Source organism: Euleptes europaea, chromosome 3 (genome assembly GCF_029931775.1).
Source record: "Euleptes europaea isolate rEulEur1 chromosome 3, rEulEur1.hap1, whole genome shotgun sequence".
Classification (NCBI taxonomy): domain Eukaryota; kingdom Metazoa; phylum Chordata; class Lepidosauria; order Squamata; family Sphaerodactylidae; genus Euleptes; species Euleptes europaea.
The window spans coordinates 93,042,426-93,068,664 of record NC_079314.1 but is presented as its reverse complement, the minus strand read 5'-3'; the positions used below and the strand labels follow the sequence as shown (position 1 = coordinate 93,068,664).

General features: G+C 44.9%; 3 protein-coding genes across 3 annotated transcripts in view; 1 reads left to right on the top strand and 2 right to left on the bottom strand.

The window, feature by feature from the left end:
* The window catches only part of PVALB (parvalbumin), a 179,728-nt gene that overhangs the window by 71,939 nt on the left and 81,550 nt on the right, over positions 1–26,239 (bottom strand). The gene's annotated exons all lie outside the window — the stretch shown is intronic.
* IFT27 (intraflagellar transport 27) overlaps positions 1–26,239 on the bottom strand; it is a 195,563-nt gene that overhangs the window by 109,654 nt on the left and 59,670 nt on the right. The window lies entirely within an intron of this gene.
* NCF4 (neutrophil cytosolic factor 4) lies at positions 66–26,239 on the top strand. Its single transcript, XM_056846564.1, has 10 exons — positions 66–97; positions 2,398–2,482; positions 7,066–7,219; positions 8,820–8,890; positions 10,326–10,453; positions 12,164–12,221; positions 16,652–16,750; positions 19,029–19,159; positions 22,383–22,448; positions 26,017–26,239. The coding sequence occupies exons 1-10, from the start codon at positions 66–68 to the stop codon at positions 26,237–26,239; spliced, it is 1,047 nt and encodes a 348-aa protein (XP_056702542.1).

Genomic DNA, 26,239 nt, shown 5'->3' with positions numbered 1-26,239 from the left:
CGTGGACCAGGGAAAGGTCTGTTGCCCGTCCCAATTTTTCTCCTGAGCTGTAAGGAGTTGGAGGAATGTCTCTTCCTAGGCAGCTGAGGAATGAGAGGTGAGTCCTTTAAAATCTTCCTCCTGGTTATTGATCCTTTGCCATGTCTGGAAAGCAAGACCCCTTGAAGGGCATGCCAGTTTTAGGAAATGCTGCTCCAGTTCTTGTGAGGCTGTTAAACCTTCACAATGGCATAAACACATTTACACTGAGTTTGCTTTTTTTAAAAGATTGCACTATTCCATTCCTTTCCAGATTCTCTCTCTCTTTGTCTCTCTCTCTTGCTCATACACACACAGAGACTGAGGCTGCCAACTCTGGTTTGGGAAGTTCCTGGAGATTTGGTGGTGGAGCCTGGGGAGGGTGGCATTTGGGAAGGGGAGTAACCTCAGCAAGGTATAATAATGCCATAAAACACATCCTCTGAAGTTGCCGTTTTCTCCAAGTGAACTGATCTGTGTTTGTCTGGAGATCAGTTGTAATTTCAGGAGATCTCTAGGGCCCACCTTGAGGCTGACAACACATTCTCATTTGTATTTTGGAACCCATGACTCTAGTGAATCATAGCAACTGTGCTGAAAGTAAATGGGTCCTATTTGGTTCTGGGTACCAGTATAAACTTTAGAAGTGGCATGCTAGTACCAGTATATGCTGCTACTTCTGAATTTTTTCTTTAAGAGTGTTTCAAAAGGATAGGCTGCACTAGTTTACTTGTGTCAGAAACGTATTTCTTTTTTTAAAAAAATTATGCCACCTTTCCACTCAATTTAGGGTCCCCAAATTGGTGAACAATTGAATATACCAAAACAGCTTTAAAAATACAACATATAAGCAGAAGGGAGAGTCAGTGAGGAAATGCCAAACTAAAAAAAGTCTTCACCTGCTGGTGCAAAAAAAAAAAAAAAAGATAGTGGGAGACAGATGAATCACCCTGAGGAGAGAATTCCATAATTTTGGTGCCACAACCAAGAAGGCCCTTGAAATGAACTCTGTTTCTGCTTGCAGACACATTTCCCTTCAAATAATCTGGGACTGAATCTCCTGGCACAAACGAAGCTCTGAATCCAGTGTGCTGTCTTCTCAGTACTTTTTGATTTCATTTGCTGGACTACAAGACTACAGCTAGAATACCAGACAGATTTCCCCACCACCGCTACCCAATTGACATCACTTCATGTCAAGCACTAAATGGCCAAGGCCCCGTACAGAGAATGTGACTCTGTATTAGTAAATTCAGCCACCTGCATTGGTCCTTGTGAGTGGTCTTTTAGTAGGTTCCATCCTATACCGAGCAATGCTGTGGGGGCAATGCAGGGTGGGGGGCTTTTCAGTATTCGCTGAAGTCTTGTACAATTCTTTCAAAAAGTGAAACTATGTATTATGTAGGCAAACCTATCAGACAGATGTTTAAATTAACCTTTTCTGAACCTGTTATACAAAATGCTTATTGGCTTTCCCTTAGACCTTCACAGACGTCCCGTTCCAGTCACATGAACTAGATGCCTGTCAGTAGGGTTGCCAGGTTCCTCTTTGCCACTGGCGGGAGGTTTTTGGGGTGGAGCCTTGAGGAGGGTGGGGTTTGGGGAGGGGAGGGACTTCAATGCCATAGAGTTCAATTGCCAAAGCAGCCATTTTCTCCAGGTGAACAGATCTCTATTGGCTGGAGATCAGTTGTAATAGCAGGAGATCCCCAGCTAGTACCTGGAGGTTGGCAACCCTACCTATCAGCCATGCATATTAGGAGTGCGTGGATCCCCACCGTACACCTGACATACATGGATGTTACGTCATGAATTAGGCAATGTGTGGGCTTTCCCATGCAGGTATAGCTTCCATTCATGCACTGATTCATGTGAATGGAAGCTCTACCTGCTTGGAATATCCAAAAATTGTCCAATTTACACAAGATGATAACAGTGTGTATCATGCTTCCCAAATGTGTGGCTGGTGGGCTTCTGGTTCACATGAACAAGACAGAATACAGCAATTGCAGGGCCCTATATTTAGTATTTGTAATCCAACTTCCTGTGTATGTAAATTAAGAAGAAGAGTTGGTTTTTATATGCCGACTTTCTCTACCACTTAAGGCAGACTCAAACCGGCTTACAATCACCTTCCCTTAACTGTGTACACATTTTACTTGTTGTTATACTATGTATTTAAATCTTGTTTTAATGTTTTTGATTTTTGTCCACCTGGTAGACCTTAAGCTGGGTGCAAAAGAGGCCTAAAAATATGTTAAATAAACAAATAAGTCTTGGTTGTAATTTAAAGGTAATCACAGCAAAATACTATTCCATTGCTATCATCACAGTAACGACCATTGCAATTCAGTGATAATCTTCCCACTTGTCTCTCAGTGACTATGACCAGCTTCCAGATGATGTTGCTGTTTCTGCTACTATTGCAGACATCGAAGAGAAGAGAGGCTTCTCCAGTTACTACGTAAGAGAAGGATTTTTCTCATGCATGATGCTTTGTATCCCTCTGTGAGTCAGGGAAGCTGGCACTGCACTTCCTTTAAGGGTTGACAGTGCTTGTTCACTTGTTTCAGAAAAGGGACGTTCCAAATGGGAAATTACAGTGTTGGCTAGATTTCACAATAAATATTTGCTAGGACTGTTAAAGCGAGTACAGTCGTATTGCTAGATTCTTTGGGATGCAAGCAAATCATTCTGAAAGTCATTATTCTGACATTCATGGTCAAAGGAAGAGCTAACAGCAATTTCTGTTCAGCATGCATGGAGAAAGCCACAAATTGAAGGATAAATAGGAGAAGAAGAGAGAAACAGCATCTTAAAAAAAAACAGGTTTTTATTGTAGCATCAAATTTTGTGGGGTAGAGCCTACTTCACCAGATAGATACATGTAGTGGGTCACCTGTAGAATCACACAAACACACATATCTACACACAGACACACCTGTCAAGAGGGCCATGAAATGAGGAAATACAGGTTGAGATGTAACAATATAAACTTTAACTGTAATCAAGGAAAGTACACAACCCATTGATAACAGGGTAATCCGCCACTGGATTGGATAAAGGCAATCTATAGCTGTGGGCTGTGATCAGCCTTTCAGCATTACTTGATACAGCCAACTGTGATATTTTAGTGGATCATCTGTAGTCAGTATATGGGCTAAAACGCTCTTGGTTTTGCTCTTTCCTTGCTGGCAGACCACCAATAGTCTCCATAGGAGAGGCAGTATCAGCTAGTCGGGACCTCATGTATGGGACCCAAGGGTCCATTTCATTTCCAATGTTCTTAAACTTCTATGTTAAAACATTTGGTTGAGATAATCTGAATTAGCTTTAGAGTGAACTGTTCACAATACATGTATTGTACCCAGATTTATATTTCATTATGGAAACCTCCAAAATCAGCTGTGAAGATCCTGTACCAGTGTCCACAGCTGTGCTCAGATGGGTGAGGATGAGCAAACTGAATCTTAATCCAGACAAGATGAAGGTGATGGTGGTTGGGAAGGCAGATTGTCTGGCTAGTACTGATTTACCAGCTTTAGATGTGATTAAGCTTTCTTCAGTAGAGAAGTTGCCCTGACCTGGATGGCTTGGCTAGCCTGATTTCGTCAGATCTTGGAATCGAAGCAGGGTCAGCCTTGGTTAGTATTTGGATGGGAGACCTCCAATGAATACCAGGTTGCTATGCAGAAGAAGGCAATGGCAAACCAACCACCTCTGTAAGTCTCTTGCCTTGAAAGCCCCATAAGGGGTCACCATAAGTTGGTTGCAACTTGATAGCAATTTACACACACACAGTGTAGAGAGGTTAAGAGCCAGGGGGTGCTCTTGGACCTAGTCTTATTGATGAATAAATGTTTTTGCACTGCTGCTAGGACTGCCTTGTTTAAGTTTATTTATTTATTCTATTTTAATTTTATTCCATTTCTATCCTGCTCTTTTCTGGACAACCAGGCTCAGGAAGGCTAATGGCAATATTAAATTTACAATTTATCAATATTGAAACATAGATTCATAGATTTAGAAGGGTCCACCAGGGTCATCTAGTCCAACCCCCTGCACAATGCAGGAAATTCACAACTGCCTCCCCCCCACACACCCAGTGACCCCCTACTCCATGCCCAGAAGATGGCAAAAAAAAAAAATCCTCCAAGATGCTGTTGAATTTTAAAAAAATCGGTATAGTTCGGATTTGGCCGAATTCGGCCCGTTTAGATTCGGGATATGCCGAAGTCCGAACTCCCCACTTCGGATCCGTTCAATTCGGCGGGAATTCAAAGTTCGGAAAAAAAATTCGGCCGAATAAAGCCATTAAAAACACAACCGCGCCTTTCCGTGGCTCTGGGGGGGCATTTTTGGGGTTAGAGGTCCCAAACTTTCAGCAGAGCTTCAAAGGACGTTTATTGAAAGACTCCCCAAGTTTTGTAAAGATTGGGTCAGGGGGGGGCTGAGATATGGGCCCTGAAAGGGGTCCCCCCCACCCTTAATGTGCATCTCTCAGCAGAGCTTGCCGCCCACGCACAAAGCTCCCAGCCCCGACAACAGTTTGCAAAAAAACTGCAAAGCAACACAACCTTGTAAAACAACACCTTTGCAACAGGAAAAACCAGAAGACACACAACTGAAACCTCCCCCCTCAAATCAGGGAGCGAGAGACTCGAGGGGGAACACACACCCCAGGCAGAACCGACGAAAGCCCCCTTTGGCTTCCCCCCCACCCACAGAAACTGCTCCCTCCCCACACACACACAGACTCTGCTTCCCCCCCCACACACACACATACACAGGAGAAAAATTATAGATTAAAGCCCCCAAAGGGGTTTTACTGTGACTGTCTTCTGTTCCATCAGGAGGGGCTGGGGAGGACTTGTAATCCAAGATTATTCCAATTAGGCACGGGACGTTTTGCTCTGGAGAAGATGCACACAGGATCGGCTGATCCATTCATCCCAATAGGGAAAAGGGGAAAGGGGAAAGCCCATATCTCGGGACCCCCTGACCCAATGTTCACAAAACTTGGGTGGTCTCTTAAGAACACTGGTCTGAAACTCTGCTCAAAGTTTGGGATCTGCACCCCCAAAAATGCGCCCCCTGCAGCCACGGAAAGAGAAAAGGGGGGAGGCGATATTTCTGCCCCCACTGAACCCATCTTTACAAAACTTGGGTGGTATCTTAAGAATAATTGTGTAAAGCTATGCTGAAAGTTTGGGGGCTATATCCCCAAAAAGCACCCCCTGCAGCCACATAAATGGAAAAAGGGGGGAGGGAAAAGGGGGAGAGCCCATATCTCGAGACCCCCTGACCCAATGTTTACAAAACTTGGGGGGTATCTTAAGAAGCTTCATCTGAAGCTCCACTAAAATTTTGGGGTCAGTACCCCCAAAAATGCGCCCTCTGCAGCCATGGGAAGAAAAAGGGGGGAGCCCATATCTCGGGACCCCCTGACCCAATGTTTACAAAGCTTGGGGGGTATCTTAAGAAGCTTCATCTGAAGCTCCACTGAAAGTTTTGTGTCTGTACCCCAAAAAATACGCCCCCTGCAGCCACAGAAAGGAGCAAATGTGCACAAGCACTCCCCACACACACACGAGGATTTCGCTCTCTCTCTCTCTCTCCCTGGCCGGGCCGCACATCAGCTGATTCCTCCAGTACTCAATCCTGACTGATTGGCCAGAAGAAGACCCAGCTTGGCCACCGATTGGCCGGGGGAGGAGAATGCTGCTTACTGACGGTTATGCTGCTTACTGACGGCCGAATTTGCCGAATTTATTTGCGAACTCCCAAACTCGCTGAATTCGGCCCCCCCGGTTGCCCGCCAGTTTTGAGTTCGGTTCCTCCCGAACTAAAAACCACCGAATCAGGGGAAATTCAGCTGATTTTCAGTTCGGGCCGAACCGAATCAACAGCCCTACTGGCCAATCTGGTCTGGATGAAGATTGCTTCCTGAGCCCAAACTTGTAATCAGCATGTAAGAAAGGGCCATGAGAGCCAAGCACTGACACAAACCTTCCTACCCTCCCGCTCATGATCTGCCTAAATTCACAGAATCTGCATTGCTGTCAGATGGCCATCTAGCCTCTGCTTAAAAACCTCCAAAGAAGGAGAGCCCACCACCTCCCAAGGAAGCCTGTTCCACTGAGGAACCGCTCTGTCAGAAAGTTCTTCCTAATGTTTAGCCGAAAACTCGTGATTTAATTTCAATCCTCTTAAATAATTAAGTTTTGCATAATTTGCAGAAAGCCAGGAGAGTGGGAGCCTTCCTGACATCCTCAGGCAGGCTGTTCCATAAGGTGGGAGCCACAACAGAGAAGGCATAACTGATTACCTATATGCACATTAAAGTGCCGGTTGTTACCATTAAAACTTTTTCTGGCCTAGGGCCCTCATACTTATCAAACCCCATCTCCTGGTATGCTAACATGCATCAGAGGTGCTTCTAAGATAACCTTTTCCTGGTGGTGCCCTTTCTCAGGACTGTTTGGCTGCAGTTAGGTCGCAGGCTTTTTCTGTGATGGGACCAATCCTTTAGACTGGTTTACTAGGATAGGTCTTCACTTCCCGCATTCAGGAAGTCACATGAAATGGTCTTAATTCAGAGGGCATTTCACAGGGGGCAAACTGTTTTAGGGAGATTAGGCTGTATTTATCTTGCTGATGGATTGTACTTTATATATTCGCAACTTGTTTTGCTAGACGCCTTGAGTCTCAGAAGATAAGGTGCAAATTTTTGAATGAAAGAATAAATAAATAGCATTAATTGGGATTCTCCCAGTTTCTCTAAGCTAGTTAAAATGAGTAATAAGTAAGGAATCCCAGGTTTAAATGTAAGCTGCCACAAGGAGACTCTTGAGAGCAGGCAGTAAAAAACCATCTTTGAAAAATAACAAAACATTTCTACGTTCCCTGTTAAGAGGGATCCTTAATTGGAGATGTCAGAGACTGGACGTGTCACTTTCTACACACAATGCAGAGCTGTGGCCCCTTTCCCCTTAACACTGATTTGCTCATGAATGAGTTTGGCTCTCAGGGTTTCTTCCCTTCCAGGTATTTGTGATTGAGGTGAAGACAAAAGGCGGAGGAAGGTACATGATCTTCCGGCGTTACAGCCAGTTCTATAGCCTGCATGGGAAGCTGGAGGAAAGATACGGTATGGGAAGCAAAAACAGCCCTTTTACCTGTACACTCCCCATCCTGCCAGGTAAGCAGCAGAGACTCTCAGATCCCATGCTTAGGTTTTCTTCCTAGCTAATCTAATGATAAATCATTCCATGTTGGTGAACAGTACAAGACTGATGGGTACTGTAGAGAACAGTGATCAAACTGTACATTGGGTTCCCCAGACACAATTCACTTTCCCAGCAGTCCCACAGCAGCTGCAGGGAACAGCATTTTAAAAGTCCTTACAGGCTTGATTCAGCTCAGGACCTTGGAGGGGAAGGGGGAACCCCTCTTCCTCCCCATGCCATGGTCATAAGGCAAATTGGGCCCCTGTGGACCTTTGAAATGCCATTTCCTGCAACTACTATGTGTCTGCAGGGAAAGCAAGTTGGATTCAAAGAATCTGGACCTGACTTGTTAGAAAACGTAATGTGCCTTTTGGTCATAAGGTTGTCTTCCCCAGCAGAGGACACTGTAGGCAATGGTGCAGTAGCGCTAAGGAGAAGGAAAATAAGAATCATCGTATGATCATTCTTTGGTGCCCCACATTCTTCGGGATACCTTTTATATGATTGTCGCTTTTAAATGATATCTTTCGGTTGTTTGTTCCCACTGCAAACTGTGGTGGTTATGATAGGTTTCAGCTTTGGTTTTCCTGCACCAATGACTGATGCTTCTTAAGGATGGGTATTAAATGAAGGACAAGTTGAGATGGCCCTAATTTTGGAAAACAGATGTGCTGATTCAGTGTTCCCAGCCCAACAGACCAGAAATGTGACGTGCTTGTTTCGAACTGGTCCCCATAATATTTGCCTTGCCCAATGGAGGCTTCCTGGTTGTGGCCTGCCATTTCTAAACAGGAATATGGGGCGCTGGTAGCTGAGCATTCTTTAATAGTGCTGTGAACTTTGGAGATCTATTTTCCCCAAAGAACTAACATTCAGATCTAACATAGGAAGCTGCAAAAGAAGGATCATCATCAACTTCACTCATGGCTAGTGTGAGGGAATATTAGCCAAATTTGTCAGTGATACAGATATACTACCGGTACTCTGTATTCTCTCATTAGGATACCTATTTTATGTCACACCATTCCAGTGATATAAAACACTTGTATTTAGCTTCCCAAACACCTGTAACTTCAAGTTGCTTTAAGGACCTCTATCACACCACTGCATCTCTTTCTAGGGATTGAAAATGGCTGCTGGGGCAAGGGGAAAGTGGGGAATATCTGCAACTGATGACAGATTGCTGGCTCCAGCCCATTAGTTATAAAAAGCTGGATGCCTCTGTCTACTTAATTTCAAGATATTGGGAGTTCCTGCTTTGTATTTTAAGGAATACACAGAGTGACATTGGTTTAACAGTCGTTCTGTCATGCTGGAGAACTCCAGGAATTGTAATTCCACGAGGCAAGTAAGAAATCTCTAGGAGAATTCTTAGCAGTCAGGAAGCTACAACTCCCAGGGGTTATTTGGAGAAAGCCCTGAGAGTTAAAGGGATCTAAGAGCAGCAGACATTTGTCATGTAGATATAGTCTTGGAGCTGCTAAAAATACTTTAACAATCAAATTTGACGTATCATTTCCCTTTGCTTCCTTTCCTTGGCAACACCAGTTCTTTTAATTTTGTGCTTTCTAGGGAAAGTTTATGTTGGTGCAAAGAGAGAGATTGCAGAGAGCCGGATCACAATACTCAACACATACATGAAGGTAAGGGTTAACTTTCCAGCTGGGTTTGTGTTGGGCATAATGGTTACTCCAGCAGAGAGCTGCAATCACTGTATCTTAGTAGTAAACTGGCTATTCCCCCATTATGGTCATGAAAGCAACAAAACTGAGCCATCCACAGAGGAGATAGAGAGCCCTAGATACTGGGGAAGCTTCCTAGGTATACATTGTATACTAACATAAATACTGGCTTAATGAGGATATGCTCAAGAAGGCACAGAATGTGAAAAGCAGCTGAGACTGTTGAAGGTAAAAGAAGGGGGAAGAAGGAAATAGACCTGCTCAAGACCATAGGAGTTTATAGAGTCCTGGAGGGGAAGATTTTGGCAGTGTGGGAATTCCATGTTGTATGCACCAAATCTGTGCTGTTTCATCTACATCATTACTGTGTTTAAATTTGTATTGGCTGGAGTGGGTGTTTTACTTCAGGGCCAAGTCCTGTCCCATTGAACTGCAGTTACATATAACACAAATACACTAAGCAATTCTGCAGTGTACTTGTATCTGTTTTACTCCCGTTCGTCATGGGTCCTCACAAAGAATGCTGGGATACATGGTTTAGTAAATGTGCTCAGAATTTATTACTAAAGATTCTTGTGGAGCAACAATTTCCAGGATTCCCTGGGGAGAGGGGATAATTCTGAAACCAGTTGCCCTAAGAGATTCACAGTGCAATGCTAAGCTGAGTTGATTTCAATGGACTTAGAAGGATGTAACTGTTCAGTAGTGTACTGTCAGCTTCAACATTTCATCTGCCACATTCGTCTTCCCCTTACATGAACTCCAGAGAGCAATCAATTTAGGAACAATAAGGGCTCCTCCATTAGTAGAGTTTTAGTTCTGCCTGCCATATAAACTCACGCGCGCACACACAGACGGATGGATGATGAGTACTTGCTGAAAACTCCTCTTGAATCTTCTTACCACAGAATTTAAGGCCAGTTGCTTCTATGCTGGGCTTTGTTACTCAATGTCAGAAAAAGGCTTTCAAAAAAAGGCAGCAGGAAACGGCTCACTTTCTAACTTTGGAAAGTGACACGTTCTGAGAATGTGTTCCAGGCCCACGCGCTCAAGCAGCCATGTAGGGCCAAAGCCGTGGGAGTTGTCCAACTCCAACCTGACTAGTGAGTAGATTCCTGATCCTGACAGTGAAGTGGTCACCATTGCTTGAACAAAATATCATCATTATTCATTTTTGTTTATTGTGCTTTGATGGAGTTGTCCTGCTTTTTTAATGTTAGTATTTTAATGGCCTTGTTTTTAATGTTTATGTTTTAATGGTTTTGTTTTATTAGTTGTAAGCTATCTCAAGCCAGTCTCTGGAGAGGCAGCATATTCATTTTCTAAATCAGTCAGTTGGTCATGAGGGAGAACCTATTCTGTTGAAAAACTTATTTGCTTTCCTCTCTTAATTCAGAAACTACTTAGCCTGCCCGCCTGGTTTCTGATGGATGAAGATGTCCGGCTGTTTTTCTATCAGTCCCCCTTTGACACTGAGCAGACACCACTGGGGCTGAGAAGACTTCGGCCACGCACTCGACGAGTGTAAGTGTTTTCTTTGGACTTTTCTGCATGTTTATTTTCCTTGCTTGTAAGTTTCTGTTTCTTCGGGGGGGGGGGTTCTATTCTGCACATGGTTTGCTCCCTTTAGTCAATTCTATATTACCCCTGTTTATGGCTGGCATAAAACCTGCAGTTTAAATCTGCAGGGAGATATGCTGGACATAAACCGGTGTAATATTGAATCGTAGGAGCCCGTGGCGCAGAGTGGTAAGCTGCAGTATTGCAGTCCAAAGCTCTGCTCATGACCTGAGTTCGATCTCGACGGAAGCTGGTTTCAGGCAGCCGGCTCAAGGTTGACTCAGATTCCCATCCTTCCGAGGTCGGTGAAATGAGGGCCCAGCTTGCTGGGGGTAAAGGGAAAATGACTGGGGAAGGCACTGGCAAACCACCCCGTAAACAAAGTCTGCCTTGGAAACGTCGGGATGTGTTGTCACCCCATGGGTCAGGAATGACCCGTTGCTTGCACAGGGGACCTTTACCTTTTTTAAAATATCGAATTGACCAATAAAGGGAGCAAACAACTTGTGGGACAGACACACACACACCCCTCGAAGAAACAGGGGCTTACAAGCAAGGATAATGAGAATATGGAAACGCTCTTCCTTCCTTTTCTGGTTGCCAAATTATGGAAGGCACAAATCTGGCAAAGGATGGACCTAGGGTTGTTAGGCCTGTGTCTGGTACTAGCAGGATCTTGTTGGGACAGGACATGGGGAAGGGTAGTATTGTGCAACATGGCACCAACATGTTGAGGGACCCTCTAGGAATTTCCCCAGTCTCTGTGGTAGAGATTCCATTGAGTGATGCTCTATTCCTACAGCATTGCTTAATACTGTGTTGCTATGTTGCTTGATGTCATTTCCCCCCACACTATTCCACCCCCTTCCGATGCTCCATTGAGCACCAGCTCCATTTTGCTTATAGCAATCAAATGGCAGCCCTATAGGAGCCCCATCCAGGAGTGGAGCCAAACCTAGGGCCCACCCAGCCTGGGTCAAGGGATGGAACTTGGTGGGGTGAAAAGGTGGAGTGAAAGAGTCCAGGGGCAGGGCCAACAGAAAATACAGATTCATTAATGTGCACGGATTGCTCTTTCTTTCTGGGTGAGAAGATATCAGGAGGGAAACGGAAGCAGAAAAGGCAGCCAAAACAGCTATAGTTTGTAGAGAAGCTGCTTTTGAAGCTCAGAACTGCCTAGGTTGAAAATATAAAGCTAAAATTGGCTACATAACTAGTGCTGCAGAGGCCTTAATATCTCAGGATAGCAAATTCTTTTGCCTTAAATGGCAATAAAGAGTTCAAAACTGGCCTCTCTCCTATTCTCTCCATTATAAGAAGAAAAGTTGCAACTGACCAGAAGGGGGGGAAACTGGTCCTGCCAGTGGAAAACTGGCCAGTGGGCAGTGCTATTTCTCAGCCCTTACCAAATACACATGCCATAAATAATGTACTTTTCTGTACACACATAGCTGAATCAGACCATTGGTCTGTCAAGGTCAGTATTGTCTGACTGGTATTGGCTTACCTGATCCTTTTAATTGGAGATATTGACGATTGAACCTGGGACCTTCTGCATGGAAAACAGATGCTTTACTACAGTGCCATGGACCTCCATTTAATTTATCCTTATTCCTTCCTGACCTTTTTTGAATGGATCTGATGAAAAATTATTCTCCCTGTTGTTTGTCACAGAAAGAGTGTATCTCCCCAAGAACCTGGCTTTGACAGAATGGCAGCTCCGCGGGCTGAGGTGGGTAACCTTGGGCAAGTCACTTTCTGTCAGCCTAACCTCACAGAGTTGTTGTAAGAAAAATATGGGAAAACTCCACGCATATTGTCCTTGGAGGAAATGAGAGATGGCCATTAGTCTACTCCAAACAATTCCAGAGGGGTAGTTATGTTAGACTCTTGTGGCAAAATAAAACAGAAGTGCAGTGGCACCTTAAAGACTCCTGAAAGATTTGTGATAGGATCCACACATTTCTCTCTTCTCCAGGTCTTTCTTTCTTTCTTTCTTTCTTTCTTTCTTTCTTTCTTTCTTTCTTTCTTTCTTTCTTTCTTTCTTTCTTTCTTTCTTTCTTTCTTTCTTTCTTTCGCTTCTGTGATTTCTCTTATAAAAACATCCAAAATGATTTCCTTCCTATATCATCTGAAGAAGCCAGCTGTGACACACAAAAACTCATCCTGGAGTAAATGTTGTTAGCCTCTAAGGTGACACTGGACTCCTGTTTGATTTGTCTAAACCAGCGGTTCCCAACATTTTTGGCATGGTGACCCACAAGTTCAAATGTACTTGGTATGGTGACCCATCCAAGGCTGGCCCAAGGGTTTTTTTTGGTGCCCTGACCAAACTATAGCCTTCACACCCATCTACTTCAGTTTTCCATTTTCTGCTGTGGCTAACCAGATGTTTTTGAGAAACCAACAAACATCACACCAAGGGCGCAGGTGCCCCCACTATGAACCCTAAGCAAGTGGCATTCTGACAGACACAGTCTTTGCATATGGAGGTTACATTCCAGCCCCGGTCCACCCTCTCCTTCATTACTCCCTCTAATCCCTCCCTAAGATTCTCACAGACTCTAGTGACCATCAGGGCATGTTTTACTTGATCAACACGTAAAAGCAGTGAAGAAAAAAGTCCCAACTAATGTATGAAATGGAAGATAGTGGCTCCAGGTCAGATCTTGGTTTCCAAAATACAAAAGAGAACAGTGGAAAGGGCAGGGTCTTGGTGACCCACTTTTAGTTCCCGACCCACAGGTTGGGAAGCACTGGTCTAAAGAAGGCAATTTACCACATTCCTGATTGTGAGATGATGTCTGGCATGATAACTTTCTGCATGTGTTGATTGTTGCCAATGTTAATTGGCATTGCATGGTCTAGAGCAGTGGTTCCCAAACCTTTCAGGCCACTGCCCCCTTGGTTCCACAAACTCAACCCCAGTGCCCCCTACTCTATCCTATAAAAAGCGTTATTCAAAATAGGGGTTTGCATGACTCACTAAAGCAGATAATAACAATAAAATTTCAAAACAGTAACAACAATAAAATTTCAAAACAGTAACAATTAATTGCACATCTATTCAGAATTAAATTAAAACTTTTCAGTTGAAATGTATTCAACAAAACTGAGGAACGTGATCCAGTGGTACCAGCTTTTCAAAGTCTTAAAAAAAATTCTGATAGTTTCCACCAAATTTGCCAGCATGGTGCCATAGCTTGATCTAGTGTAAATTAGTGAACACAGTTCAAGGGGCCCACCTCTAGCGCCCCCTGCTGCCTCCTTGCCTCTTAGTGCCCCCCTAGGTAATCCCACTGCCCCACAGGGGGTGGTACTGCCCATTTTGGGAACCACTGGTCTAGAAGATTTTTTTTAAATTCTCCCAGCATGCTGGAGGGCTTCTCCCATAACTCATTGCAAATGTTCTAAAGGAAGTAGTAGGAGACAGTTCATTGAAAGGAGAAGACACAGTTGGCTTGATAATTCCCCATGATTTCAGACCATTTGGAATCAGAACTCTAAAGCCAGCCAATCCTTGAAAGCTTTCTTCCCCAGCAGTGTAATGCAAACATTTCTAATTGCTATAGGCTAAAAAGATCATGGGAAGCCATCCCGGAATTGTTGAGGTGGATTCCTGAGGTGGCAAATGTGTATAGTAAATCTTTTAAATGAACCAATATGTCATGCGGAAAAGGGAAATGTCCCCATGATGCCTGAATCGTTTAGACTGAGCCACAGACAAAGGCAGAGACTTAATTTCATTTCGCAGATGTGTAGACTAAAGGTGAAGCTAGAGTTGCCACATTGTTAACTGGGTGTTTAATTAGGTGAATAAGTAATGGTAATTAAACTACACTCACAGATTAAAACTGTCCATTGTGAAGCGTGGAGGCTGAGGGCACAGGCTCTCTGGGCATTTTTCCCTCTTGTAATATATTGCGTTGTGTACTCGAGACTCATTTTTAAAATTTAGTGGTGAGCGTACCTGCATGCTGAATTTATGGGCACATTCCTCCTGGCTCATGTTCTCTGATGGCCCTTGTGACTGTAGAGGGGCATAGTTTTGCAGTGGGAGAGGGGGCGTGCCTGTAGGATAGGGTTGCCAACCTCCAGGTACTAGCTGGAGACCTCCTGCTATTACAACTGATCTTCAGACGATAGAGATCAGTTCCCCTGGAGGAAATGGTTGCTTTGGCAATTGGACTCTATGGCACTGAAGTCCCTCCCCTCCCCAAACTCTTCAGGCTCCGCCCCCCAAAACCGCCTGCCAGTAGCAAAGAAGGACCTGGCAACCCTACTGCAGGAGCTATGCCCAGGGGTGGGCAAAGGTCTTTGCAATAAAGCAGGTTTCCGCTACAAAAAGGCAGAGCACTTTTTATTCTGGTGGGAATGTCATTAGATGCTGGAACTGCCAAAGTAAGTTGCTGGATTGGTTCTAGTAGGTTATCCGGGCTGTGTAACCGTGGTCTTTCAGTGTCCTTCAGTGTTACTACTCTGAAGATGCCTGCCACAGTTGCTGGCGAAACGTCAGGAAAGAAAATTCCAAGACCACGGTTACACAGCCCGGATAACCTACTAGAACCAATGAACTCTGACCGTGAAAGCCTTCGACAATATTTTAAGTTGCTGGATACTTGGAAGGGGAGGAGCCTTCAAAAAGATAAACGTGTTGCTTGGATTTAAAATTAGAGAATTAGAGAACTGGCAAAGCTAAGATGAGCTCATGATGAAAGAAAATGATGTAGGCCCGCTGAACATTTCCTTATTCAACTATAAGGTCAAGTTGCTGTCAAGTTGCGACTGACTTGTGACCCCAGCTGTGGGCTTTCCAGGCAAGTGAGAAGCAGAAGTGGTTTGCCATTGCCTTCCTCTACAGAGTCTTCCTTGGTGGTCTGCCGTCTAAGTACCCACCCTGATGAGCTTCTGAGTTCTGATGATATTGGGCTATACCATGCTACTTTCCTTCCCATGTTTACGGTGTAGACCTTCCCTTATACAGTCCTGCATGTGACTGATGGGCTGTATGTTTTCCTGGCGGCTTTCTGCTGTGGGGCTGTGGCCCAGCTCCACTTGAGATGTGAGTGGTTTCTGCTGTCCCAAGAATAAAAACCCGTCACCCAATCCTGTAATCCACTCTGCCTTCCTAACCTGAATCCATAAAGGATCTAATAAAATCCCCTCTTTCCTTGCTATGATGTCACTTACATCATCTGCAGTCAGATTTATGAAGCTAAAACACAACCTAGCAGTTGCAGAGCTGAGCAGAGCAGTCACTGCAGTGCCACAGGGGACTCTCATCTCAGCCCTAGGCCATGGTGGTCGTTTATGCACGGGGGTTTTACCTGAGGTTCGTTGCTCCCTGGACCCACACTTTCTTGTCAGGAATCTGTGCACCAGCAGTCTCCAAGCTTAAACCAAGGCCCCACCCCTTTAAATGCTGCTTTGTAATTGGTTTACATTGTAGTGTTTACTGTGAGAGAAAATTCCCTCCTCCCAAATCCAATTGCTGCATAAAAAAGCATTTTAAAACCAAAAAGCAAAAAATGGAGCAATCTGAAAGGGGTGGTGGTGGAATCCAAGCCTTGTTTTTAAAAAGCTTTTCTTCTGCTCAGACAGAGCTTTGAGGAAGCAGGAAGTATTTGAATCGCAGCCTCTTTACATGTTGCTTTGTAATTGGCTGTGGGAGAAACCAAGCTTGTGTGTCCTGCACTTTGCCTTATGCATGGGGATTTCACCCGGGCTGAGATGGAAGGAGAGGGAAGAATAGGGTAAACAGAGGAACGGGAAGAACTGGGATTTGTGAGGGCGTGCAGCAAAGTCATCTCTAATGGACAGAAAACTCGTGCATAACTCCAAGGAACAACTGAGACAGACCGGGGGCGAATGTGAGTGGAAGTACCCATGCATAAATGTCCAGTGATGATAAGGGGTGAACCTACATTGTAATCAGGGCCAGCCCAAGTACCAGCCCAGGTACCAGCCAATTGGTCCCCATGACACTACAGAGGCTTTTTGGCTCAGCTTGGTCCGAGCCTGTGGTAATGTCCTCATCGGCTCCGTTCCCCAGCACACGAGGCACATACAGAACGAGAGCTACAAGCATGCAAACCTTATCTTCTTGAACCGCATCTAGTTCTTCGGCTCACTTACCTTCCAGTGTTGATATCTTTTTTGTAGGCACTGTTTGATTTTACTGGGTCCAGTAAACTGGAACTAAGCTTCAAGAAGGGAGACGTGATCTATTTACTAGGCAAGGTCAACAAGCACTGGTTTGAGGTAAGTGTTATGGCTTCATCTTAGCATAAATCTGCAAGCCAGTCCAATGTATAATGGCCACTTTTAAGCAAGTGGCTTAGCTTAATTGCAATTTTTGGATTGGGTGGGGGGAAGCACATCACATGCTAAATGTAGGTCTCTCATGTCCTAATAGCTAGAAGCTCTTTGGAATTTTGTCTAAAATCTCAGTATGAGGAGACAAAAATAAGGTCGAGGCCAATGGTTCAAACTAGGTCTTATTTTTATCTCCTGTTATTGGGGCAGTCCTATTATTTCTCTTTGGAAACTCAATATGACAATGACATCCAAGATGGTTGACATCAGCAGCAAAAATAGGTACTTGTAACTCAGTAGTCCTTTCAAGATCCAAATCAAAACAGTGCTATGAGTGCTCGTCTGCATCTCTTCTGAGAAATGTACTGTTCTTGCTGTTACACGTTGTATAGATCAGTGACACTCACTCAGTGGCTTGGGAGATGTGGCTTTGACACGTCACTTGCGGCTCTTCTGAGCACCTTTTTCCAATGTGGTACCTGCCCCATGTTTCTGGAAAGTGGGCAAGGACCCTGCGGTTGGCAGGTGGTTCTCTCCTTGAAATGGCTGCTGCCAGAAGAATGGGTTGGCTACAACGCTCCATGAGGTGCAGGCCTCATGTAAGGGATGGAAGTAAATATGGCCCTATGTAGGTAAAGGTAGTCCCCTGTGCAAGCACTGGGTCATTACTGACCCATGGGGTGACGTCACATCCTGATGTTTACTAGTCAGACTGTGTTTACGGGGTGGTTTGCCAGGGCCTTCCCCAGTCGTCTACACTTAACCCCAAGCAAGCTGCGTCCTCATTTTACCGACCTTGAGCCGGCTACCTGAAACCGAGTTGAAACCGACTTCCTTCAGGATCGAACATAGGTCATGAACAGAGCTTGGACTGCAGTACTGCAGCTTACCACACTGTGCCCTTTGAGTTGATGGTAATTAAATGCTTATCCAACTGCAGAGATGTCAGGTCGTTTTGCGAAAATTCCCTACTCAGATCGAGTTTGTGAATGTAAATCTGGAGATATTGGGACTCTACACCATCTCTTATTGTTTTGTCAGCATTGGTCAGCTCCTCGGTTGCGTTGGATCACCCCAATATTGTCTAAATAAAAACTTCCCTTGGAGTCCTGGGTGATATCCCACATAATGGGAGATATTCACCCTGATATCACTAGTTCTGTTGCAAGATTTTTGGCGGAGGTGATGTCGCTCAAACTTCAAAATAGAGTAAGCGTGTAAGCTGCAAGTTGAATGTTGAAACAAATTTTGTGATTTGAATGATTTCAGTTCAATGAGGCTGGTTCAGGGGGAATATATTGTTATGGTATTAGTGATACTATGTTTAGTAATTGTTTTCTTCTGTGTTTTAACCTTAAGTATATGTTGGGTATTGTAAATTGATTATTTGGAGTTGTATTATGTATTATTGTTATGGTTAAGCTCAAGACCTTTGGTCAAAGGAGCTAGTAAATAAATGGAAATGGAGTTGATGGTAATTGTGAAAGTGGCTCCCTGTAAGCTGTGGACTGAGCACCACTGGTACAGAGCACCATTGTTATAAGGTGAGGCATGAAATATCTCAACCCGGCACAAATCCCGTTACCTCCATTAGAGCAATCTCCATTTGCCTCTCCACAATGAAAGTGACTCAAGTTCTCATGCCTAACCTGTGTGCATGCTTATGCTGAGCATCTTGTATGCTAAGACAGAAGACACAGGGGGACATCTTGGGAGGATCTGTCTGGGTAGCAGCCTGCACAGTCAGTGATGGTGTCCCATGGAGTTGCAGACTTACTCAGAAAGGCAGTTCCACCTTACAAGGACCAAGGATTTCAGGGGTGGGGGAGTGGGAAGCAGCGGGTGGGGAAAAGGCTACACATCACCTGCCACTTTGTTCTGCAAATTCTCTGCTTCCAAGAATGCTCCGCAGTGTAGAAGTTGATGCTGGGTGAATGTTGAATAAAACTGCATTTTAATCTCCCCAGGTCTCTAGTACCAGGGTTTAGAAAGCAAAGTGTAGCACCCTGGATATTTAGGTGTGTTAGTGCTGTGTTCTCAGCCCACTAATTTTCTCATCGGAATCTCCCCTCTGTTGCACATGTCAGGAAAACTCCGGAGTGACATTAAGAAAATGAGCCAGGCATTTTTTGTTTCTTGTTTTGCTCTGATTACAAGTGACCCGCCCCCCCCCCGCCCCGTCTTGCCACATTTCCCATTGTGTGGTGCATTCCTCTTGTCCTAGGGAACTGTCCGAGGTACCACTGGCATTTTCCCATGTGCTTTTGTGGACATCATTAAAGACCTCCCACAAGAAGAGGACACTATCAATTGGCTACGCTGCTATTACCATGGTGACAATGTCAGCTCCATCAGGTAATCCAGTGAGATCTTTTTCTTGCTCGTCTTCATTTCTGTACTTGGCTGAAGAAGCTTTGAGGTCTGGTGAGGCTCCAAGAGAACACTTCTTTCCTGTCTGTAAGTTCTCTGGGACCAAATGGCAACGTGAAGTGAAAACTATTGGAGAATCCCTGGCTCAAATCTTGTCTCTGCCATGGTCAGTTGGTGGCCTTGGCAAACAACTAGTTCTTAGCCTCTCTGTAATAAAAATATTAATGATATTGACCTCTCTTGCAGGGTGGTTGTTAGAATTATTGAGATAATATGTTTGATGCACTTTGAGTAGTGCAAACTGCTCTATATATTTGCACTTGTGGCTAAAAGAAGAGAACTAACTGTGATCTGGGAGGAGCTGGTTCCAATCTTGCCTGTTCCAAGCTCGCTACAGCCTCGCTCATATAGGGATAATAATGCTGACCTACCTTAGAGGGCTGTTGCAATGGTTACAAGACATTGTATGCTTTCATTATTGAACTGCCAAGTATTATTTACAAGCCAAATACTGTCGTTGCAATTGTGTGTGTAGAAGGGCAGTATATTTGAAGGACCCCAGTGTTAACATATTGTATCCCTTTGTGGGCCGTCTCTGAGTGACGGGCAGTCTATACATTTACCAACCTTCTAACACAAGTAACATTGCTACTATGCCCTTTTGGGGGGTGGGGAATGCTAAGCCACTTCAGGAGAGGATAATTTAGAGCAGAGAAATATTGTGGTGCACCGGGGAAGAATGGAGATGCTTAACATTTTTGCCACCTGTTATTTTCCTCACTCCAATTTCCCTCCCCAGGCAAGTTTTCCTCTACAGGCTTTGAGAGGGGTTTGACCCCCCCCCCACACACACACATCCTTTTTTTTTTTGCAGTCAAATCACCTCTGTCTTATGGCGACCCCTGGTGGGGTTTTCAAGGAAAGGGACGTTCAGAGGTGGTTTGCCATTGCCTGCCTCTGTCTTACGGAGGGAGAATCTGGGAGGCGCTTTGGAGGGAGAGGACAATGGACAGGAAAAGGTTAATCAGTTACAAGAACGTGTGGTTAGCCCTATAGAGCCAGGCCACCCACTGTCTGGATAAGGTTGCCAACTTCCTGGAGGAAAAAAATGCCCTGGCCCTTTAATAGAAGATTAATGGGATGGTGTTTACTGGGTAATGTTGTTTAGCTCCTGGCCATGAAAAGCTTCACCTGCCCATTTCCACACGCTAAGCCTCTGTTTAAAGGAGAGTCCTGACCTGGATGGCCCAGGATAGCTCGGTCTCGTCAGATCCTGGAAGCTAAGCAGGGTTGGCCACGGTTAGCATTTGGGTGGGATGCCACCGAGGGAGACCGGGGTTGCTACACAGAGGCGGGCAATGGCAAACCACCTCTGTTCATCTCTTACCTTGAACACCCTGTGGGGTCCCTATAAATCAGCTGTGACGTGACAGCATTTTTCACCACCAAAGGGGCAGTACATTAGCAACCCTACACAGAGAACCACTACCACTAAATTGGGCTATTGTAGTGCCCTCACCCACAATAAACATGAAAGCGGGGCACGATCCTTTAAAAATTGCCACTTCGGTATTTACTGTGGGGAAGCCTAGTGCCATCTAAATGTGCATGTGCCATTTGCCATTTACAGTGCTGGACATTTAAACACTGGCATTGCCCATTGTGTCTGGGTTCAAAGAGTACAGTTTGAACTAGAGCAGGGGTCTGCAAACTGCGGCTCCCGAACCGCACGCGGCTCTTTGGCTCATTGAGTGCGGCTCTCCCAACTTGGTTCGGAGCCCCTGCTCTTGCGCCCGCTCGCGCCGGCAGCTGGGCTGCGGAGCCGGCGCTCCTGAGAGAGAGAGAGAGCGGGCAAGCGGGCGCGCTGTCTCTCCCCCCCCCATTGTGGAGAATGGCCGGGTCCCCCTTTCCCTTTCCCTCAATGGTTGGGAGGCTAAAGCCTCCCCTCCCCTCTAGCCGCACGATTGCTGGGCGGGCGGCTCAGCGGTTCCTGGGCCCCCCCGCCTTTCAGCTGTTGGGCGGGGCGGGCTTTCTTTGATAGACCTGGCCTCCGGCTGAGTCCCATTGGGAGGCCATGTCTCCCCACTGGCTTTCTTGGCGGTAGACCTGGACTCTGGGGGGGGGGGGGGAAGTCTCCCTTCAGAGGCCAGGTCTACCCATTGGCTTATATAGGCCTCCGGAGGCCAGGTCTACTGCCAAGACCTGGCCTCCCAATAGGACTCAGCCGGAGGCCAGGTCTACCAATAGGCTTTGATGGTGGTAGACCAGGCCTCCAAACGAGGACTCCGGAAGGGGAGGGGGAAATGGCAGGGACTTACAATTTAATTTTTATCAATAAATAAGATCACTATTAAGTATGATATCAAGTTTTATTCAGTGTACCTATAATTTAATTAAGACTTAACACTTTAATTAAAGTTTATTAAGTTAATAAACAGTGTACCTACCTATATAGATAAGTTTAAGAAATTTGGCTCTCAAAAGAAATCGCAATCGTTGTACTTTTGATATTTGGCTCTTTTGACTAATGAGTTTGCCGACCCCTGAACTAGAGGGTCAAACTAAAGGAATTATTTGGAGTTTTGTGATCAGATCCTGAAATGCTAAAGAAAAAAAAAACTGCGGGGGAAGAGGATGATTCAGATCAGGGTTGTGCGATAGGGAAAAGTGGGCTTAATGCCCCCTGTGTTAGGGTTGCCAGCTACGATTTGGGAAATACCTGGAGATTTGGGGGGTGGAGCCTGGGGAATGCAGGGTTTGGAGAGGGGAGGGACTTCAACGCCATAGAGTCCAATTACCGAAGCGGCCATTTTCTCCAGGTGAACTGATCTCTATTGGCTGGAGATCAGTTGTAATAGCAGGAGATCTCCAGCCACCACCTGGAGACTGTCAACCCTACCCTGTGTGGTTTCACTAGTCAAAACTAAACCAACTGAAGGTCTAATCACTAGCACTCTGAGGTTTTTAATCAGCAAAACCACGCGGGGGTGTAAGTTAACCCCCCTCTTTTTCTGCTGTGCAACCGAGATGCAGATTTCTACACACACACACACACACACACACACACACACACACACACACACACACACACACTGTTTCTATTTGCATTTTTAATATACTTGGAGGATCCAGTCACTGATCTCCTAGCATCTCTTCTGTTCCAATGTCCAAGCTTCCAGTTCGGTGATCTTGTTCTTTTCTTCGGTAGGGACATTTCAGTGGAAGAGGACCTGAGCAGCACACCATTGTTCCAAGACCTTATGGAATTGATGAGGTAAAAAAAGCACTCTGTTGGAAGATGCCGGAAGTGTTCGTGTTCCTGTCCCCAGTGAACAAGGGAGTCCCCTCTTTTTTCAGGATATCCCCCCCCCCCGAAATGCTCATCACCTCTGCTGTCGTGTCTGGAAAGGTTTTGTTCTGCTAGCGGCCCAATTGTTTCTACGGTCCCTAGGATTCTCTAATAGTATCCAATTCCTTAACCAACCAAAACAAGCTGCTTCATAATACATTCTTAAGTCTGGAAGACCCAAGCCTCCAGTTTCTTTTAATTCAATTAAGTTGTGATAAGCTATCCTATGTCTTTCTTTTCCCCATAAAAAATTCAAAATTTCCTTCTTCCAAACTTTAAAAATCTTTACTCCTTTTATAATCGGCAAGTTCTGAAATAAAAAGAGCATCTTTGGTAATACCATCATTTTGATTACTGAGATCCGTCCCCGTAATGATAACGGTATCTTCTCCCATTGCTTGAGATCTTTAACAATTTGTTGCCAAATTTTTACATAATTATTCTGAAATAAATTAAGATTATTTGGAGTTAACCATATTCCTAGATACCTGACTTTACAATCAATAATAAACCCTGTTTTACTAGTTAGATCTGCTTGTTGTGATAGAGTCATATTCTTTACCAAGATTTTCGTTTTGCTCCTATTTATTTTAAATCCTGCAAGCTTTCCATAGACCTCTACAATGTTATTCCATTTTTCCATTTGACAATAAGGATTAGTCAAAATACACACTAAATCATCCGCATATGCTTTAACCTTATAATGATTTCTCCCAGTTCTGAAAAGAAAAAAACTTCTTACTGAGAACTTTTATCAAAGCTGTCCTCCGCCCCTCCCCCACACTTTTCTTTTTGGCATTCGCCAGCAGTTACCCATGAGCAAATTTGCCTTGTTAAGCCCCCCCCCCCCCCGACTCCACAAGCAAAGACCAAAGACCATCACAAGATCTGGAGAAGGGTACAAGTGAGAGAACTGAGCAGCACAATCTGGCCCTTTAAGAACAAGTCTGTAAGTGTCTTCTTGCACACTTGCACACAAAGGTCTAACTGGTTGTTAAACATTTGAGGAGCTTTGGCTCAGTAGCAGAATATCTGCTTGGCATGCAGAAGCTCCCAAATTAAATCCCATGCATCCCATTGCCTGTGAAGGTATGTAATACTGACCTTGATGGACCAGTGGTCTGATTCAGTATAAGGCAGCTTCATGTACTCATTCCTTGAGTGCAGTTATGGATACCTGTCATTACTGTGTCCATTTTGCTGTGGGTCCATGCCTTCAAGTGGCCCCTCACCTCTGTTCCCTGTGTTCTCTCTGCACTTGGCTTTTTCTAGTCATTTGATAATTCACCCTTGTGTTTGGTATATCCGTTTCTGTATATACACCACCCCATAAACATAGTCTGCCTAGCAAACGTCAGGATATGGCATCACCCCATGGGACAGTAATGACCCGGTGCTTGCACTTTTACCTTTTTAAGTGAGGGGTGTGAATATCGAAACACTGTTAATATGAATATGTAAACTGGCATATATACGAGCAAATGCATTCGTTCATTCAGCGAAATATTTGCATATAAATGTTTAGGTTAAAAAATACCAAACTGCAATTGGTACCATCCTTAAATCAAAAAGGGACAAACTTGACACACCCCCACCTTGTGGCCAAATGCTGAAGCACAGTTCTAAAGCTACTGATTTAGGGCAAAGTAACAAGCCTACTCCAAACTGAAAAGAATCATGGGATATCATCACAACAGTGAATCCACACAGCGGTGCAGACATCCATTAGGGTCGACACACAGAGAACCCCAAGCGTGGCCAGGGTTGCTAACTCCAGGTTGGGAAATCCCTGGAGATTTGGGAGTGGAGCCTAGGAAGAGAAGGGTTTTGGGGAGGGGAGAGATCTCAGCAGAGTATAATGCCATAGAGTCCACTCTCCAAAGCAGCCATTTTCTCCAGGGGAACTGAGCCATGAAGTCTGGAGATCAGTTGTAATTCTGGCAGATCTTCAGCCCCCATTTGGAGACTGGCAACCCTAAGTGTGGCTGAAAATGTATAAGAACATAAGAAGAGCCCTACTGGATCGGACCAGTGGTTCATCTAGTCCAGCATCCTGCCTCACACAGTGGCCAACCAGTTCCTCTGGAGGTCCAACAGCAGGGCATAGAGGCCGAGGCCTTCCCCTGATGTTGCCTCCTGGCACTGAGATTCAGAGGTTTACTGCCTCTGAATGAGGAGGTTCCCTGTAGTTACCATGACTAGTAGCCACTGATAGACCTATCCTCCATGAATTTGTCTGATCCCGTTAAAGCTGTGGCCATCATTACATCCTCTGGAAGTAATTTTCACATTTTAATCACTCACTGTGCAAAGAAGTATTTCCTTTTGTCCAACCTGAATCTAGTGCACATCAGTTTCATTGGATGCCCACAAGTTCTAGTGTTTTGGGAGAGTGAGAAAAAGTTTTCTTTGTCAACTCTCTCCACTCTGTGCGTGATTTTATAAACCTCTATAATATCCTCCCGTAGACATCTCTTTTCTAAACTGAAAACCCCCAGACTTTTCAGCTTTTCCTCATAGGGAAGGTGCTCTAACCCCCTAATCATCTTGGTTGCCCTATACTTTTTCCAGCTCTGCAATGTCCTTTTTAATACAAAGTGACCAGAACCACGCACAGTATTCCAAATGAGGCCACACCACAGATCTTTACATGGGCGTTATAATATCAGCTGTTTCCTTTCAGCCCCTTTCCTAAAAATCCCTAATATGTGTGTGAAGTGGGGTCAAGTCTCAGTTGATTCATGATGACACCAGCAAGGGGCTTTCAAGGCAAGTAAGAAGCAGAAGTGGTTTGCCTTTGCCTTTCTCCACAGAGTCTTCCTTGGAGGTCTCCCTTCTAAGTACTAACCCTGCTTAGCTTCCAAAATCTAATGAGAACAGGCTATACCATGCTGCCTTCCCTCAATCCCTAACACAGAGTTTGCCTTTTACACTGCTGCTGCACACCGGGTTGACACTTTCATTGAGTTGTCTACAACCCCAAGATCTTTTCCCTTTCCCCTCTCAGTCTCAGCAAGTTCAGACCCCATTAGCCTACACTTGAAGTTGGGATTGTTTGTCTCAATGTGCACGTCTGCTACATGTGCCATTTGAGATATATTACAAGGGCAAATGCATAGAGGAAGGGTGGGATGTAACATTTGGTTAGACCTAGGGTTGCCAACCTCCCGTTACTGGTATATTGGAATATCAGCATATTGGACAGTGGACCACCAGGGCTGGTTCTTTGCAGAACCTCCAGGTACTAGCTGGAGATCTCACGCTATTACAACTGATCTCTAGCCGACAGAGATCAGTTCACCTGGAGAAATTAGCTGCATTGGCAATTGGACTCTATGGCATTGAAGTCCCTCCCCTCCCTAAACCTCTCCCTCCTCAGGCTCTACCCCCAAAATCTCCAGGTATTTATCAACACAGAGTTGGCAACCCTAGCTAGAACCTCAGTGGCATGGTTTTCAGGTTAAGGAGGATCCTTTTTTTTTTCCTTTTCCAGGCGAGAGTTTGGGCGCGATGATATTGCCCTGAATTATCGTGATGCAGAGGGTGATCTGATCCGTTTAATCTCCGACGAGGATGTTGAGCTTATGGTGTTACAGTCCAAGGGCAGGCCTGTCTTCCCAAGACACATCTTCCCGTGGAAACTGCATGTAACCCAGCAAGACAACTACACTGTCTACAACACCAGCCCACCAATGCAAACAGAGAAAGAACCCTGA